We start from the raw sequence: 19,366 nt of genomic DNA on the forward strand, positions 1-19,366 counted from the left end.
GTAATGAGGAGCCTAACTTAGATACTGATTAACAGCTGAAATATTTGGTTTTTCAAATGGTCTTAGTCAGAGCCCCTGGCACATGTCTAGCTACAGAGACCTGGGCACAGGCCCTGGAGATAATGTGACTGGTCACTTCTGCTAATTAAGGCCTCTCTTGTCCCTAATGGAGTTCTCATTCCACACCTTGAATTGATAATGAGTTGTCTCGGGACAGGCTTAAAGAATATCTGAACCAGAAGGAAAAGGAACTCCCAATCCTAACACAGAATAGTTTCCTCAGTGGGGGTGGGGGTCTCAGAAGAACCCTCAAGCTACTCTAATAATAAACTTCCCTGTTTGCCACATCCTCCATCTGCACAACTACCTTTGGAGAGCAATCTTTACTGTGTTTTCATGCTAGCTTGGTTTGATCTTGCCCACCCCTAACCTGGCCTCACCACTCATCTTTCTCTCTTGCTCTCCATCTCTTCTTTACATGCTTGGCTAAGGTCCCTGAATCTGTGTTCTTGTTCTAATCTGTCTGCCCACCATGTCTCAGCATAGTCCACAAGGATTCTCGATGGCTGTTATTAGCACGATTTCTCCAATTGTTTCTGGTTTCTCTTTACTTACAAGCACAGGAGAGATTCCACCGAGATTAGATATGGCTAGGTGCCCTGCCTTGACCAAATAAAATGTAAATGGAAACTTTAAGATCCAGCATGTAATTTACGTCTTTTGCTGCCTCAGTGATAATAGACAAGTGTGTTGAAATGAAGCCTCCATCAGCTTGGATCTCTGAGTTACAGAGTTATCAGAATACACTGCTAATTCACAATGATCGAGAAAGATGCCTTTGCTATTTTAAGCTTCTGAGTTTTGGGAGTTGTTCATTACTGCAGTATAATCTGTCATATCCTGACAAGATGTCCTCTCCTGTGTTTGTCTTTTATGTTTCTGCTTCCCCGTATTATATATGGCCTTACCAACCCCAAATTTCATTGGAGCTCTCAGGACTTTGTTTGCATTGCTTTTTATTCTATGCCTTATTATCCATCATTATTCTTATTGACTTCACATCCATGTTTTTGATCTTCAGTATCTGAGACTCATAGTTTCTACCCTCCTTACCTTTGCAACTTTTTTCTTTATATTTATCAGCATCCATTCAGATCATATCTTAAAACTGATTATAAGGCATCTACACCAAGACTGAAATCCCTAAGTTAAACTTTTCTTCCAGATTCCAAATTCCTGACCACTCTTCCTTGGATTCATCTTGGTTAAGGGCACTTTGTACCTATCTCCTCACGGGAAAATTAAACAGCAAAAACCACACCCATCTCATCCAGCTATTGTGGGGATTTAACTGAGACAATCCACAAAAGCCCTCAGAGCAGTCCCTGGCCCACGGCAAATACTCAATAGTTGTTAGATCTAATAACTGTCATTATGATGTGCTGCAGCAGGTGCTATTGTTAGATTTGCTCTCCACTCCTGTTATTTGGGATATTTTGTCCTAATTTCTATTTATTTGCACTAAATCTATTAGCTTTCTTTGACAATGAGTTTTTGTTCCATGCATCCCAGCTGTGGCTCCCCCTAATCACCTAGTTCCTTTCCTTGGAGTTGACTGCAGACACATAAAGGAGCCCAGGGAAGACTGGCAGAAAGAACATCCAGCCAAGCCAGCCCAAACCATCACCTCATAGAATTATCTTGAGAAAAATAAGTAATTCTGCTCTAATCCATGAAGTTCGGGGGTGAGTTGTGACATAGCAAAAACTAACTGATGCACTGTATGGCTGTGTGACTTCGAGCAAACTGGTTATCCTGTCTGAACCTCTATTGTTTCACCCACAGAGTGAAAATAATGTTTATCTTGTATGTGAAGATTAAGCAGCTGACATAGTGAATGCTCAGTAAAGTGAATGCTTCTTATCTTCTCTGTGACATTGTGGTGCATTCACGATAGCCATTACTTTCTCCTTTCTCCTTCTCCAAATTTCCTATTATAACTTTTACCTTCGCTGGTTCAATCTGAACCCCCTTTTCACAAAAGTTTTCTGCTATCTTCCAGGAGTTCTCTTTCCTGGCCTTGCTTTCAATTGAGTTCCTCACGCGCTCTCTCTGAAGAGTCCCACTGTTTGTGAGCTTGCACGTGTCCGCAGCTTTCTGATCACGCAGCGAAGAATGAACTCTCCATCTGTCTTGAATTCCCAGTGTTTTTTCTAACATCTTCATTCGATTATCTGGTAACATCTGAACCACAACAATCAACTGTACACATTATTTCCTCTCCCACTGGCTCACCTTCCCCTCTAACTTATTTTTTTTTGTCATTCTCACAAAGGAAACTTTAAATTTCCAATTTCCTTTATCATCTGTGTCCAATTAGTTTCTAAGTCATGTTTCTTCTTTTGAAATCCCACTGTATTCTCTCCATTCTCCATTCCCCATTCCCCATTCCCACTGCCATTCCCTTCTAGGCCTTCCCCACCTCCACCCCATTGCTATCCTAGCCACTGACCTTCCATTTCTCTTGATTCCACTATTTCTATTTAATGCTAGCAATAGAGTTCTCTTAGAAAGATTTTGGTCTTATTGTTTCTCTGCTCAAGACTCTACAATAATTCCCCTTCACCTCCCCTTCAAGCTCCAATTCCTCACCCTGATTTCTTCCTACCTATGGTGGCCTCATCGCAGTACCTAAACTTGTTTCCTACTTCTCAATGAATTGCTCCCTTTCTGAGGGTGTGTTCTTAGCTAAGCATCTCCATAAGAAGATGCTGAGGCAAAGAGGAGGGGAGAGCGTGGAAAAGGAAGGAGCAATGGGAAACTGCACAGAGAGGCATTAGGTGCTGCTCTACTATGGGATGAGCCAGCAGGAACTCCTCATGGTGGCAGGCGGGGGAGGGGAGAGCGGGCTTGATAAAGGTGTCTGCACATTGCGCTTCTCTGGGCAGGCTGCAGGGAGATGTGGGCCTTCCAGCAGTGCATGGCAGAGAGAACGCAGGAGCACCAGCTCAGTCTGGCTCCCTTTGTCCTCTGTTCTCATTGATGAACACTCCCGCCACAGGGAATAAACTGGCCCCCACTCCTGGGTTTCATCATGTCCTGTTTGGAAGATGCTTCAGGTGGCAGACCTTACACAGTATGGCATGGGGTGTTTCAGCCAAGGCCAAAAGCATAAGGAGGAGAAACTCCAGCAGCTGTCAGAAGAGGCCAAAGCAGAGGGCCCAACCAGCCCAGGCAGGTGCCAGATCGGCTCAGCGCTGAGAGGCCCTAAGGAAGCCCCTGAGCTGGGTCTCATACAATACAGTCTGCCTGTGACTCTGCCCCTCCAACTGTATCTTCTTTTCTGTCTTTGTTTCTTGGCATGGGCTATTCCCCACAAACTTTTTTTTCTGCTATTCCAAGTCATATTGATTCTTTTGTGACTGTTCAAGTTTCACTCTTTGCATAAAGCTCTTCCTGACTACCAGCAGAAGACATTTGCTGTTGTGGTTGTCTCTTCCTGTTAGCATACTGTTCTCTCCTTGGGAGTGTGTGGTGGGGAGCATTCCTACTGTGTAAAGTCCTTTTCCCTCTTACTTGTCCAATTCTTACTGTGGGAGAGAAAGTTCAATGCTTCTTCTACCCTTACCTTGCATACACATCTTAAGCTCAGCTGATCAGTTATTGGTTCCCTAGGTTTTAAACCCTGTACTAGTAAAACAAAGGCAAAGTAACATCTGAATATCGGACGACTCACTGTATTGAATGTAGTCTGTAGTCTGCTTAGCTGTACTGTTTTGGTGGGTGATCTTGGCCTTGATCTTGTTGCCTAGCATTTTAATTCTCCTGGTTTCTAAGTGTTCTCCAAGCCTCATCCTCCAGGCTCCTGTGGATTCTGTGAACCCCACTCTCACTGCCCCCTGATATCACCTCAATTAATTTGTCTTTGTTTAAGGTGGCCAGTTAGTTAGTGTTGCTTGTCACTGAGAACTCTGTTTATATTTAGTAGCTTCTGTTACCTTCTACCACTTTGGGACATTTATAATACTCGGAGGTAGTCTATGTAAGATGTCGAGCACAAAGCTTGGAACATGGCACACACACAAGAACTGTCAGAACATTGTTACATATTGTTGAATGCAACAACATTATTGTCATATTCAAGAAATATTTGTGAAGTTTCAGACACTGTGGGAAATGTTCAGGCAAAATAAAATGAAAAAGCATGACTTACTTGGTTAATGTAAAAAATACGTTAATAAAATCAACAGATTTGGTACAATAGAGGCTATATTACAAAGTGCATTGGCAGCACAAAAGGGCAAGTGGTGCGTGAGTGCTGGAACGTGAGTGAAGGCTACTGCCTGGGGAGGAGATGTTTGAGTTGGGTGTTGAAGGATCACCAGGAATTCACTGGGTAGAAAAAGGAGGGGATGGACATCGTAGCCAGGGGAAGACATGGCTCAGCTCTGAAAGGATGGGGTTGCTCAGGGGAAAGTGAAGTGGTTAGAGCAGGCCATGTGATTGCCAGGCAATTCTGAAGGACAGCTTTAATGACCATGCACGTGAGTCGAAGAGAGGCTGGTCAGCCTGGAACCCTGACCTCATTCAGCTGCCATGGGGCAGGTCAAGTTGGAGATGTAAGCAGAACAAATGAGACAACAGGTATAAAGTGCACCTTCAAGATTCAATACATGGTAGCTGTTGTTATGATTACTGTCTTAAGAGATATTGTTAATCAGATTTTACAGAGGGCGAACGTTGAGACTCAGAGAAGATATTTGGTTGGTTCAAAAACCAAAAAGTTGGTATTTTCTGGAAACATAATTGTAATCTTAGGTATCCTGACTTTCCAATATCAGGTGTTGCCTTCCAGTATTAATTACTTCCTGTATGTTGTAAAGGATCTTTTGATGAAAGAATCGCAGAATGGTGTCCATTCCTAAAACAAATCCTATTTCTTAGTAATGTCTTCTTCATAAAATTTGAATATTGCCTCTGCCATTAGAAGATTGCCAGCTTTGTAAGTTATTTGGCTGTAAGTAAACTTCTTGATGAAAAGTGTGGAGAAGGTGTCATAAAATAACAAAGATGAGAAAAGAAGTGCTCAGAGAACTGAAAGTACAGAGTACCACAGAATATTTGCCTCTATCAGGAGTGGATAGAAGGAGAACTTCATAAAAAAACAAACAGAAAGAGGCATCAATAACAGTGGTGCTTTGTAGCATCTTCTCCAAAACAAAACAATGGAAATGACACAATGACAAATATCTTTATAGATGTCTGCATATTTTTTTAAGTTGAGATATTGTTAACATATTATAAATGTGTTTCTTACTTTTCAAGTAATGGTGTCCAGCTATAATTTCTAGTGTGTTGCTACTCTTGCAAACTTTGATTTCAAAGTCTAACTTTCTTGTTGAAGGTTTTCACTGTACAGATACCCAGCAGGTGGGGACATCCTGCAGGGTCCAGATGACAAATGCTGTTTATGTGTCCTTGTGAACAGCTGTCTTCCAGATGCCCCACCCCACCCACCCAATTCGATTTCCTCTTCCTCAATTAAAAAAAAAAAACCCACACACTAGTCAAGTTCCCCAATGACCAATTTCTTGTCAAATTAAATTTTTCTTTAGATTTTTGTTATAGCTGGCCACTATTTCATTTTCATCTTTAATGCTTGGCTTTCAGGAAGAGGCTTTTTCCTAGTTTGTCTTTCCCCCTGGGGTCTTCTGTGCTTCTTTCTTATAAATGAGAAGACAAGTGATAGTTTGTCTCTTCCCATGTGTCCAACTGCCTTTTCTAAGCATGCACTGACAAAGTTTTACCATCTTCATAAAGTCTTACATTCTAGTCTGATGGTGGCTGTACAACATTGCTCCCTGATCCATGCATGTTGATGATGACGATGATGAGAAGGGGAGGAGGGGAGGATAGTAATCAAAGAAAATGCTTATTGGATACTTACTTGATGCCAGGTACTACGCAAAGAATGTGGATTCTCACCTGTTTATGTAGGTCTTATATTTATTCCCATTTTCCAGATAAAGAAACTGAAGATAAAAAGATGAATAATTGTAAAAGATAAATAATTTTCCAAAGATCACTCAGTTCAGTAAATGTGGGAGTTGGTATCTGGTTCCAGACACTCTGATTTTAGCATTATTTACCATTGGTTTTCTTGCATGAAATCCTTGTTAAATTGTATTTAAGTATATTTTTTAAGTTATGCTCTGGAAACTCAGACTTTTAAGTAAGATACTATAAGCCCTACAAGTAACCATTAAGCCTCAGAAAGTAGGTTCTATTTGGAATTCTCTATGATCAGTAATGGAAGGTATAGCAATATAAAAGTTATGCATTTGGACTCAGTTTCAAGAGATAAAAACCCAATTCAAAATTGTTAAAGAAAAAGGAAAGTTTATTGCACGGGGGTGTAAGGGAGGCTGAAAACCATGGTGGCGCCGAGGCTCAGGCAGCCAGCCTCGGCAGGGGCTGCAGTAACGACTGTGACTGGCCAACCGCAGGAGGTGGCGGCCTGGGTGGGGTGGGGTGGGGTGAGGTGGTCTTGCACAAATTGGATTTTCTTGGGCAACCACAGACCCCTGGGAAGGTCATTCTCAGAAAGCATACGGGGGTGTGGTTAGACTGTTCTACAGGTGTCCTCCTATTCAATGGAGAAGCTAATACATTTTCTTAAGAAATATTATCTAAGAAATGTTGTCAAAGATAAAGACCTAAACTGAATAGTGAAAAACGTTCTCATTCAGAAAAAGCAGCTCTGGGCCAGGCAAGGCCTGGGTTCCTGGCCTACGTCACAACTCGACTCATGTTGTTCTGTGAGCTTGCAACCAAGTAGCGGCAATAGGGGTTTGAAAAGCAAGAATTTCTCTGACATTTAAGCAGATAGAAGACAGAATGTTCAAGGCAAGAAAAGCCATAGGTAGCCAAAAAAAAAATCTTGTAAGAAATAATGAAACAAGGGCAGAATATGTCAATCAAAGTTAATTCAAAGTTAAGAAATTCAGAAAGAGTTGGAAGGAAGAGTTCTACTGAGGTCTGAATGAAGAACACTCGGGGTAAGATTCACATCTGAGGCAGTACTTATTCTATTTTATTTTGAAACTGACTTGCAGAGTAGCTGTTTCACTAGTTAAGCTCAACCTTCTTAATGAGTTTCTGTTTTCAATTTTAAAGTAATCTGGTGGAAGGTCATGACAGTTTACTTTTGTTAATTGTGCAGTAGACCTTGGGTTTTAGGTTCTGGGATATATTAGGGGAAGGCTAGGTTGCTTTTCTAAAGGACTCCAAAATACAATGTTTTAACTTAGGGAACACTTTTATTTCTTTCTTCCGCAATGCAGGCAGGCAGTAAGGTGGCTTTGTTTCATGAAGTAATTCACTTTTCTTCTGTCTTTTTGCTTCTACATTTTCCAGGAGTGGTCCGCACCTGTGGGGTCACAGCTGCATGGTGGAGCAATGTGAGTTTAAGCTGCTGAAAAGAGGGAACACCCAGCATGGGTGGCAAGAAGGTCCTCCTCAGCTGGAGGAGGCCTGCAGCTGCACACTTCACCTCTGCTCACATCCAGTTGACCTGAAGCTAGTCAGAGTCTGTTGTGGACTGAATGTTTGTGTCCCCTCGAAAGCCTGATGTTGAAGCCTTAAACCTCAAAGGAAGCTATAGGTGCAGATTGGGCCTCTAAGGAAGGATTAACGTTAAATGAGGTCATAAGGGTGGGGCCCTGATCCAACAGGATTAGTGTTGTAAGAACAGATACCAGAGCCCTCACTCTCTCATACTCTCTCCCTTTCTCTCCACCGCCCCTGCCCCCACTCTGCCAACACACAGAGAAATGGACATATGAGGACACAGTGAGCAGGAGGCTGTCTGCAAGTCAGGAAGAGAGTTCTTACCAGGAACCAAATAGGCCAGAATCTTAATTGTGGACTTCCAGCCTCCCAAACTATTGTTTAAACTACCCATTCTGTGGTGTTTTGTTATAGCAGTTGGGGAAGACTAATACAGATTCACTCCTACTTGCAAAGGAAGCTGGAAATGCAGTTTCTACCTGAGTGACCAAGTGCTCAGAAGAAAGGATTTCTGGAGACAACTAGCCATCTGTCATCTGGGCTATAAACTGAGTCCTGCCTGTCACTTTATAGCTGCTTTGCCCAGTTGTTTAGAGTTTATAGTACACTGATCTTTGTATAAGACCAAAGATTATAAACCTCACAGTCCCTCAGGTAGTAATCCTGTCCACTCCCAGGCCCCAGGTTCTCCTCTACCACTGAGCCTTGTGACTTTTTATTCTTTTTCCTCTTCTTCTGAACTCACATAATTCCTTTAAATTATTTCTTTATCAGGCCTTTCTTTATCACAGACTGAAATGGTATCTTCAGTACCTGGCCAGATTTTAACATAGCTACTCATTATTTTCTCCATAACATCATCTTCACTTGACTTCTGGGAGAGAGTATTTACCTTATGCATTAGTCCCCAGTTGCTACTATAATAAATTAATATACATTTAGTGGCTTCAGATGACACAGATTTATTATCTTACCATTCTTTATCAGAAATCAGAAGTTCAAATGGACTTTCACTTGACTGAAATTGAGGTGTCCTCAGAGCAGGCTCTTCCTGGAGGCTCTGTTTCTTTGCCTGTCCAGCATTCAGAAGCTGCCACATTTCCTGTTTCATGGTCCCCTTTCCCTGTCCATAAGCCAGCAATAGCAGGTTGAGTTCTTCTCACACCAAATTCCTCTGACTCTCCTGCCTCCCTCTTTTATCTAATGGGGCTATGGGATTACTCTGGGCCCACCCAGATAATTCAGGAAAATCACCTCAAGGTCCTTATTTACACAGAAAAGTACAACAAATCCTAAACATATGTAATTTAATAAGTTTTGTAAATGCTTCTGCCCATCCAACCAACACCCCATTTGGGATACAGAGCATTCCATTACCCCAGGCCCCTTCTGTCCCCTTCCACTCAGTCTCCAGTCTCTCCATAGGAAGCCACTGTTTCCTCCTGATTAGTTTCACGCATTGCTAAACTTCATGTAAATGGAATTGTATACTACTCTCTTGTGTCTGGCTTCTTCCACTTAACATAATGTTTTAAAAATTTGTTCGTGTTTTCATGTGAGTCAGTGTTTAATTCTGTTCCTTTGCCAAATAATATTCCATTGTGAAATAGACCAAAAATTTTAAATCTATTTTCCTGCTGAAGGACACAGGGCTTGCTTCCAGTTTGGGACTATAAATGAACGACATATAAATTTATGAAAAAATTCTTTATTTAATCACATCTGCAAAGTCCATTTTGGCATGTAATATAACACATTCCCAGGTTTTAGCTATTAGGATGTGCACATCCTTGGGGTACCATTTACAGCCTACCGCCCTGATTTGCCTACTTTGTCTCCTCCTCCTGCTGCCCTTACCCCTGCCTTAGCCTTAGTCCCCTAGTCATCTCATTTCTTGCCAGGGGACCATAAGGAGCTTAGCCTACACAACGGCCTCCTTAGCTTTGTTCTGGATCAGACTCTGACACCATAACCCAATTTTCGTAACTGAGTTACCTAATGGGTTAGTAACTCTCAGCTTTCCTCATAACTAAACCCGTAGCTTTATACTCCAGGCCTAGAACCAGGATTCTGGACTTGGTGCTCCTGCACCCCCGTGTCTGCCTGGAATTTCCGTTCCTTCAGAACTAAAAGATAGCTTTACTTGCACCAAGCCTCCAGATAGCACTCCTGCTCCATACTCTGGTCATCACGTCCAGGTCCCTGCCACGTAGGCTGCGCAGGAAAGAAAGACACTGGCTGGGCTGCACTTCCTCTGCTTGCCGGTGACCGTCCTCTGAGGTGAGCTCCTCCAACCTGCTCAGGCACCAGTGACCAGACCTGGACTGCTTTTCAGGCAGGCACTGGTCAGTTTTGCCCAGTTTTTCTCAAATTTCGTAGCACAGTAGGATTACCTGGATGTCCAGGCTTCACCCCATCCCAAATGAATCAGAGTCTCTGGGTCGGACTCTGTAATGCATCAGCATTGTTGTTTTTTAAAGCTCCTCCGTCGATTCCAACATACTGGCAAGACGGAGGACAAGGGAACCAGTGGTTTAAGGCTCAAAGCCTGCTCTGCTTTCCAGCGTTTCTCACCTTCCATATCAGTATTTTTTGCAGATTGAGACTCTTGTATTTAAAAGTGGCTACATAATAGCATATCATATTGAGTTACTATAAGTTACTTAATCATTTAACTATTGGTTGGCGTTTAGGCATTTTCATTGTTCATTATTTATAGGTGACTTTGAAGTAAATGTCTTTGTGAGCCTAGTTGACCTGAAATTCTACTTTCTCACAAAACATGAACATTCTTATATCATGTGCACTTTAAGTAGGACACCCCTGAACTTTCATGAAAATTTATACTGCCAGGTTTTATAAGACACATAGAAGTGTGACATTTTTACTTTTCCACCTTATCCAAGCCTGTTCATTAAAATGCCTTTTGAAATTCTTCTTGCACTGAAATCTCTCTGCTCAATCTTGACCAGTGACAAATTGTGCCAACTTGCAACTTTTGACAACTCCCCTTCCTATTCACTCTCCAAATGTGCTGACCCTTGGCATCCCTTGAAATCACAAGTGTGAGTTCACAGTCTGCAGTTGAAAGATAAGGCCTAACTGAAGTTCGGACTGAATCTGTAGGAACCCAAGACACACAGATAACCCTTCGAAATTCCTCCTACTGCCTTTGATCTCATACTCATGACCTCAGGGCAGTAACTTAGAGAACTATCAACCGGAAAGGAAATCAGGGGTCTAGCTCTAGATGGGAACTTAACCCCCTGAATTTATTTCAAGTCTCACGCAAGAATAACCAACTATCTGCCTGTCTTAGAGAACTGGGAAGGTCACTATGTGAATGCACTTAAGACACTCTAAAGGATACATATATATGTATGCATACAAAGCTACATGCAGAAATACTTATAATTCTGTATTTGAATATTTATACACTTATTGATAACTTATTAAATACTGAATTTACTTAATCATTTATTTGATAATTGAATACTTAATGTTTTAATATTTCAGTAGCTAAAAGCATCTGCATTTTAAATTTGGTACCATGACGAGTACCTTCTCACCCAACTATGTTGCATTCTTTTTAAAGCATCAAATTCTACCTCTTGTTGTGTACTTCTATGATCTTTTAAAGAAAAATAATTGCTGATATTACAATAATAAATTATTCATTAAGAGTTTAAGAAAGTGTTTTTAGAAAAACTGGAATTGGTAGAGTTATCACATTGTTAACACAACTGAGATAATATTATCTCCCTATCAGCATCCCCCCCCCCCCAAAAAAGACAAAATGAGAGCGTGAGAGGGCAAAAGGGACTTTTATTATCCTGTATGTTTGTATTGTGAGAAAGTGAAATCTGCAAAGTGCAATGAATACACTTTTAATAGAAAAAAAGAGAGGAAATTTAAAACATTTTAACGGGGACCAGATGTCGTTTAAAAAGAAAAAAACAAAGCAGTTGAAATCTCGTGTTGAGACTAAACGTCCAAAGAGAATGAAACTGCTTTCTGCAGCAGTAAGAGGAAGCTCATAATTAATAATAAAGTCCAAGCGACCTTTCTTGCCTTCCCTAGAAAAGTGGGAAACAAGTTACAATACATTTTAAGGAAAATCTTTCTAGAATCCTCTGACAACCGCCGAGCAGGGGAGGTTGGTCAGTTAAGGCTAGATTCTCCTCTGAAGAGGGAAAACTTGAGGTCAGAGCTCAGGCCACCTTCTGGGGGACAAAGGAAGCAGGATAGCTAAGCCCTGGGTGCTATTTGGAGGGAGGAGGCTGGCGGCCCGACCCCGGAGCACCCTCTGGATGGAGGACGTGGAAGACGCGGCCTGGCGGGAACGGCGGTGTTATGCAGTGGCGCTTCGTCCCGGCACCGGGGGCCGGGGCGGGCTGCGGAGCCACCGTAGGGCGGGCAGGGTCAACGGGGCAAATACTTTCTCGGAATGCACCCGTCTGGGCCAACGTCAGCAGTTTCTCCTCCTTCCCAGCCCACCTTCTCCACGCCCCCCCCCCCCCCCCCCAACTGGGACCCGCGGATGCAGCTGGCCAGCCCCCACCCGGTCCTGAGTTGGGGGACGCTCTGCGCGAGGCGCACGGCCGGCGGACAGGTCGAGCGTGGCCTGGGAGCGGCGAGTCCCCGCGGGTCCCAGCGGGCTGAGCACCGGGCCTCCCTGGGGGAGGGGTCTGCCGCGGCCCGGCCTGGACAGGGAGGGGCGGGTGGCGGTGGAGGTCGGCGGGGGTGTGGACCAGGGGCGGGCTGGCGAAAGGCTAGTGTCCCGCCGGGAAGCAGCAGACTCGCGCTCTGTGGAGAGTCCCCGCGTGTGGCTGCGGCTTCCTTTCCCGAGCCACCGGGCTGCGGCGGCGGCGGCTGCGAGATGCTCAGGGGCGGCTCCGGGGTCGCACTCTTCGCCTCGGCGCTCTGGGTCGCCGCGCAGTGCCAGCAGAAAGGTGAGCCCCGTCCCCAGAACCTCTCCGTGCGGCGGGTGGCTGCGGGACAAAGCCCTACGCTTTGTCTCTTTTTAGGTGGGTGCGCGCATCCCCCTTCGCCTCTGACCGGAGGATCGGACACGTGGGTTTCCCGCGCGGCCCCTGGAAGCGTCTCTCCGGCGGGGCGGGAGAGGGCTAGGATCGACATCCCTGACGGACGCAGCCCCCTCATCCGAACCTTCGGCTTTAAACTCCTGGGACCCAGGGAGTTCCACGCCGTGACTTTTGCAGTTCCGGAGCGCCGTTGAAGAGAGCGGTGTGGGAGCGGCGGGAGTGGGACGCGGGGGGCGGCTGCGCAGAACCCGCCGCGCTCTCGGGCTCTGGCGGGCTGGTCCGGCAGCGGGCGAGGTGCAGGGCTGCGCGCTGCGCGCGGGGAATGAATGGCAAAGCCTTTCTGCCGGGTCTCGTTCCTTGCCTGTGATGGAAAGCCCGATCTTCCGCGGCTAGGAAGGGACGGGCTCCTTGGGGCCACCCGCGGCCCAGGTGGGGAGAGACCACGGTGAGAAGCACGCCCCTAGCCAGCTGTCCCGGGCAGGGGGACCGCCAGTGCAGCCGCCTCAGACGGCGTCCAGGACACAGAGGCGTCCTCCGAAACGGCCCTCTTTGTGCCTGCAGTCCCCGAGGTGGCCAAACTCGCTGGGTCAGACCGTGGTCACTCCGGGTGAGCCTACGGAGAAGGGAGGGAGGACTTGGCCTGCTCGTCGTCGCCTGGGTTAAATGGCTCTCGTGGCAAGGTTTTGGAAGAGCAGAAGCTAATTTCCATAGCTGTTGTCAATGCCGAGAAATAGAAAACCGGTTTTCGTCTGCGAACAACCCCATTGCCCACTCTGCCCATAGGGTTCAGCCTTCACAGCGCTTTTGCTTGTTGGCTAAGCTGTCACAAATATTTGTTGAAAACATCTTAAAGTACGCAACACCTGACCACGGGCATAAGTCCACAAATACACATTTGATTACATAATCACACACTTCAAAACACACTTCAAAAATAGGTAGGCGGAATGCGAAATACCGTCGTGGGAAAAATGTGTGTTTTAGCGTTGTGCTGAGTTGTAACTCTGCAGAAACGAGACCGTCTCATTCATTCAAGCATTCATGATGAAAGCACTGGACCGGAGCTGGCAACACAGCTTTGAATAGCTGGGCGTCTGCTCTGCGCTGAGCTAGGGCCGGGAGAGGGGAATTTGCATAGTTATCCGTGAAAGAAAGGAGCAAGCCTGGGGGAGAGAAGGCTTTGAGGCTGGAAGGGGAGCTCATTTCTCTCAGGTTGCAGAAAGTGAACACGTCCCGGTTTCCCACAGGGTGGAGAGAGAGCAGCTTCGCTAAGTTTTATTGTTATAAGAAATTGAAAGTCCTAGACAGAGGAGAGGCCCTGAAGGTTTTCTGTGCCCCTCCAGGGGCTCGGCACTTGGCCTGGGCGGTTATGAATGGTGTTTGGAGAAAGTGGACCACATGGGGCTTTCCTGTTTTAAGACTCTGTGGAAAACCGCCCACAGCTGGAGCCTTTGAATCTTTCATGCTGCCTTCCAGTCCCCACCCCATCAACCAGCCTTCCCAATAAGCGTCTTTGAGAGACTTGATTAAAAAAAAAATTATCTGTGCTCCATGTAGAAAGCATGGATTAGTACAATGGTATAACATGGTCATAATAAAATAATAAAATAATAATCCTGAGCTGTATCATCTCTAAGGTAGCTATATATATATGTAGGTATATATATATATTTTGAAAATAATCATTATCTAATAGTATTTAGATTATAGACAGTCCTGTACCATTTCTGCAGTCTTTCTGGTTTATCTTATGATTTACAGAATATGATTCAATGGCTGAGTTCCTTTGACATGTAACCAGCTTAAAGTAAGCTATATATAAGTATATTATAAGAGGTGGTGTGTTTCTAAAAATAATGTTTTGTTAAATCCCACAGCTCACAATTACATAGAATTATAGTCACTTCATAGGTTGGCCCATCAACTCTTCTGTATTAAATGTGCTTCCCCACCCCCCAGGTAACAAATAGACGTTTCCAAGTATACAGAAAAAATCCATTCCATGAAGGCAAGAAAATTTACTTCATTCTCATAAGTAACATAGTATTCATATTTAGCATGCATGTACTTACTAGTAACGGGTGTGTGCCTGAATGGATTTCAAAGGTGCATTTTTCTTTTCTATAGCTGAATTCCCTAAGCAAGGGCCAATAAAAAATACTGATTTTAGCAGTTAGAAATAAAGATGTGTAATAAAAACATTAGTGCCCACCTCCTACATCTCCTGGACTTCAGCCCACTCCTTTTTCCTTCCTCTTTTTCAGACATTAAATATAAAGCCTACATCTATAGTTAATCTAGTGTGATCGAGAATTCACATGTGACAGGGATATGATATAAACATATAACTGTGATGTAGTGTCTTGTGCCCCTCCTAGAACTGCATGACTTTGTAAGCTGCTATTGTAAAATGTTTACCTGACCACTTATTTCAAGGTAATCATCCTTGAGATACACTACTATTTTATAATTTATTCATAAAGTCCTATTAATATTCATTATCATCGACAGAAAGTTTCTATTGGAAAATAACAAGATAAATCTTGGTGCTTTAGGTCTTTTATTCTCTGGATTTACTGACTGTGGGAAATTGGGAAGCAAATTACCTAGCTTCTCTGTGCTTTAGTTTTGCCATCTCTAAAATGGGAGTAATAATGGTGCCTCCCTGGAAGAGGCTATTAATGATGAAATGAAACAATATGAGGAGAGAGCTTAGAACAACGCCTCGTTCAGGGCTCAATAAACATTAGCTGTAAGCTCTGCAGTGTCAGTTTTACGCAGATCTGTTGGGGAGGTCCTCTTCCAAGCAATATTCTCTGGGACATATAATTGCTTAGAAACTTGGAGTCTGGGTTTGTAATCGGATCGTCTTGATCTCACATACCAGACCTATCACATTGATGAGCGATGACATTGGTTAAGTTTCTTTATATATATGAATTCTTAACATCTCAATCTCCTGTTTGTAAAATGGGTGGGATTACTGTGATTAGATAATGCGTGAAAAACGTCATCACAGTGTTGGGCATGTCCTGGTGCCATGGACGTGCAGTCCCTGCTGGTAACTTTCTTATTGTGCCTGTCCTGTGTGCTCGCTCCTCGCCACCCCTCCCTTTGTCACTGCTCACATTCATTAGATCATTAAGACTTGTTGATTTTACCAGCTGAAAATCTTTGTGATCTGTCTCCCATTTTCTGTCTCCCCTGCTGACTAGTTGTTTGATTCTCCCAAGAAATGTTGTGATCGTTCTCTCATGGGCCTCCCTCCACCCCTCTGTCCTTCCTCAGAATTGCCGCCACTATGATTTTTCTAGAAACATACCAATGTTGGACTAACACCTCCCAAACCCTTTACTTCATAACATGCACACACTAAATGACAGTGGCGCAGGTCACATTGGGGGTAAACCAAGGACTGGAACCCCAGCTCACCTTTTGCCCCAGAGCTGAGGGGCATAATCTCGGGTACACCTGCACTCATCCATAGCTCAGCGGTGTTTCCTGGCACAGGGGCTGTAAGTGCAGGACAAGTCTCCCTTTTGGGTTCTCACACCCTGGAAAACCCTCGAGATCCCTGGATGCTCTCCCAGTGAACTCTACACAGTGCTGCTCTTACACTGTTGTCCCCACGATGTGGTGACAATGGGCCTGCTGCTCTGTCTCACTCACTGACTTGGGCTTCTCAAGGGCAGGGACTGTTTTATTCACATCTATGTATTCATTGCTTTCAGTGTTCCTGAAAGTAACAATGTTCCCCAAAGTAACTGTCTTTATTGAGCCAAATTGAAATTAGTATCTGTACTTATGAATCAAGTAACTTAAAAAAGTGTTTTTGAACAGGTATTCCATGGCCATGGTACAAAATTCAAAGGGTACCGAAGGCTATAGAGAAAAACGTTGTCTTGACTTTGTCATCTGTTTTTGAGGCAACCACTGCTTTTGTTTCCTTGAGAATCCTTCTGTAGCTGTTTCTTCATATAAGCCTTAAAGCGAGCTTCTTCATGAAATGTGCTTCTTCCCTAATAGTATAAGGGAGGCACTGGTTATTTTCTGATAAAATACTGAACAATATTTCTCTCTCCACTGCCCTCCCCTATACTATGCCCTCAATGTACCTATTGTGGGATGGTAATGCGTCACTCATTGAATGTATGTACCTGTAAAATTCCTTCCAACTTGTCCACTTCAAGACGGTCTTTCACAGAAAGGTATTAAACCCATGTTTCCTAGACCTTTTGGAATTTAAAAACTAGGTCATTGATGGATTTCATGACATTGCACTTATTTTTTTAATCCTCACTCAAGGATATGTTGATTTTAGATGCGGGGGGAGGGACAGAGAAACATCAATGTGAGAGAGAAACATGGATCAATTGCTTCCAGCATGTGCCTTGACTGGGAACTGAACCTACAACCTAGGTATATGCCCTGACAGGGAATCAAACCCACAGCCTTTTGGTGATCAATACAATGTTCCAATCAACTGAGCCGCTTGGCCAGGGCTATACTCCTTCTAGCAGTAACAAACTATTCCTTCAACAGTAAATAAGTTTTAAATCTGTGTTCTAGGAGATTTATGATACAGAGAAGTCAAGTTTGTGAATAATTCTATTAGAAGTTTAGGATAGTGTGTTATTTATTTCATCAACAAGTATGACTTATGATTAGAACATGTATGGAAGAGAGAGAAATTTGATTTTTTTTAAAAAATTCCCACTGAATAAAGTTAAGCCTGTACTTTGAATACAAAAATTAATTGGGGACAACCAGAGAGAACTCTTGGTGGTAGGCCTTAGGTGAAGTTTTTAGTTACATTCCTTAATATGTTTGGATGAACAAGAAAACTACTTTCCTATGAAAGATGTATGTAGTTTATTTACATGTGTGCAAATAATTCTTGTATTAGTTTTATTTCTAAAATACTAATATGTACCCACATACAATTGAGTAAATAAATCCATTTCAAAATTAATGAGGAGAAAACGATCTTTTATAGAAGTAATTTAGTTAAGGTCATGAACTTGGATTCTGTTGGAACATGCCTGCCAGGGAGCTATTTCAGCATGAAACACTGCACTGCAGCTGGAGTCGTTGCATTTCCATGTCCTTTATATTTAGGGCGACGACAATCCATGGCCAGGGTAACCATTTAACAGTCTTTGTTTTCTCAGGCCTAGACCAGGAGAGTTTTCTTTGAGTTAACTTGTTCCCAGTGATTTTTTTGTCTTGCTTCGGGGCAGGAGACAGACAATGGAGATAGTGAGATTCCAAATCAGCTCGGTGTGTGACATTCTTGCCTAGGTAAGCATTTTTCTCGGAGTGTTAATCCAGAAACTCCAATGTAGAAATACATAAGATTCTGATTTCAGTGTCTGTGTGCATTGGGTTTTCTTTTCTGAATCTACCATTTGAAGTTTGAATCTTTTCATTCCTGAAGTTATCTTTAAGTAGGATCTTTTGGACCAGCAGGCAGTATGACTCAAATTCTTTTGCTGGACAACCTCCTGTATTGCTGGAGAGAATGTCAAATTTAGGTAAATCAGTATTTATGGATAGTGCCATCTTTTCTCATTCTCTAACGAGTTTCTTGCATTTGGTTCCATTGTTCCACAATTTCCTTCCAGAACCCTGGGGAACTCTCCACAACAATAAGGAAGATGCTTAAGTTCAGTAGATCATTTTTCGGCGAGAGAATATTTAGAAAGGAAAAAAACCTCCCGCCACAACGCTGATGATTATGCACCGCACGTTTAAATGTCTTCCAACCCCGTGGTAACAACAGAATCTTACTCAGAAAAACACAAAAATGAACAATAAAATGACAACAAACTCACAACTATTAACAAATGCACCTAAAAGAAAAGAAAAGAAAAACAAAGAAAATGAAAACTAAGCAAACAACCAGAACAGGAACAGAATCAGAGAATGGACATCACACAGAGGAGTTCAGTGGGGAAGGGGAAGGGAGGAATAGGGGTGGAAAGGTACGGGGAAGAAGAGGCATAATTAGTAGGCATGAAATAGATGGGGAGAGATAAAAAATGGTATAGGAAACAGAGGACTCAAAGAACTTATAAGTACAACCCATGGACATGAGCTAAGGGAGGGGAATGCTGGAGGGTTGTGGGAGGCAGGGCAAAGGGGGGAAAAAGGGGGGAAAATTGGGAAAACTGTAATAGCATAATCAATAAAAAGTACTTAAGAAAAAAAGAGATGACCTGGTGTTGTCCCAGCCCAGGAGTGCCTTCCTGCCCTGTGACCCTCCCTGTTTCTCCCAGTTTGTGACATTCTTGCACCTCCAGTGGCTTCATCTTCCTTTTCTTTCTTTCTTTTTTTTTTCTTTTTCTGTACCTCCTTGTCCAAATTTTCCCTCTGAATTTTTCTTTCTTCCTTTAAAGAACTCCCTGATTTGTTTTTGGTTTTCCCCATTACCAATGCAAATAATCACCAGCTGTTTAAATTACTATCGCCAGCCACTTTGAATACTGCTGCCATTCTTTCCCTTAACCTAATCTTGCACTGCAGCTAGGCTTATTCTGCTGAAGCACTGCCTTCAGAATGCCCCCCCTGCTCTCTGCTTCATAGGGTTCCTACTCCTGCCCACAGCCCACAGCCCACTGGCATCTGTAGCCCCTCCAAAGTGAGCCACAGGCCGCTAGCCCTCATTCTAACTTTCTGTCCTGAACCTCTTCCTCCCTCACTGCAGGGGGTTGCACTGACTTTCAGCTGCATTAGGTGCTCCCATCACTCCC

At 43.5% G+C, this 19,366-nt stretch overlaps 1 protein-coding gene across 1 annotated transcript in view; it reads left to right on the forward strand.

Annotated features, from left to right (window-relative positions):
• Positions 1 to 12,109: 12,109 nt before the first annotated feature.
• The window catches only part of LAMA1 (laminin subunit alpha 1), a 155,979-nt gene continuing 148,722 nt past the window's right edge, over positions 12,110 to 19,366 (forward strand). Inside the window, exon 1 of the mRNA XM_045850290.1 lies at positions 12,110 to 12,521. Within this exon, the coding sequence (XP_045706246.1) occupies positions 12,110 to 12,521 (412 nt within the window). The remainder of the gene's footprint in view (positions 12,522 to 19,366) is intronic.

The sequence above is a fragment of the Phyllostomus hastatus genome, unplaced genomic scaffold (assembly GCF_019186645.2).
Source record: "Phyllostomus hastatus isolate PE091 unplaced genomic scaffold, TTU_PhHast_1.1 phas_contig_80, whole genome shotgun sequence".
NCBI lineage: Eukaryota > Metazoa > Chordata > Mammalia > Chiroptera > Phyllostomidae > Phyllostomus > Phyllostomus hastatus.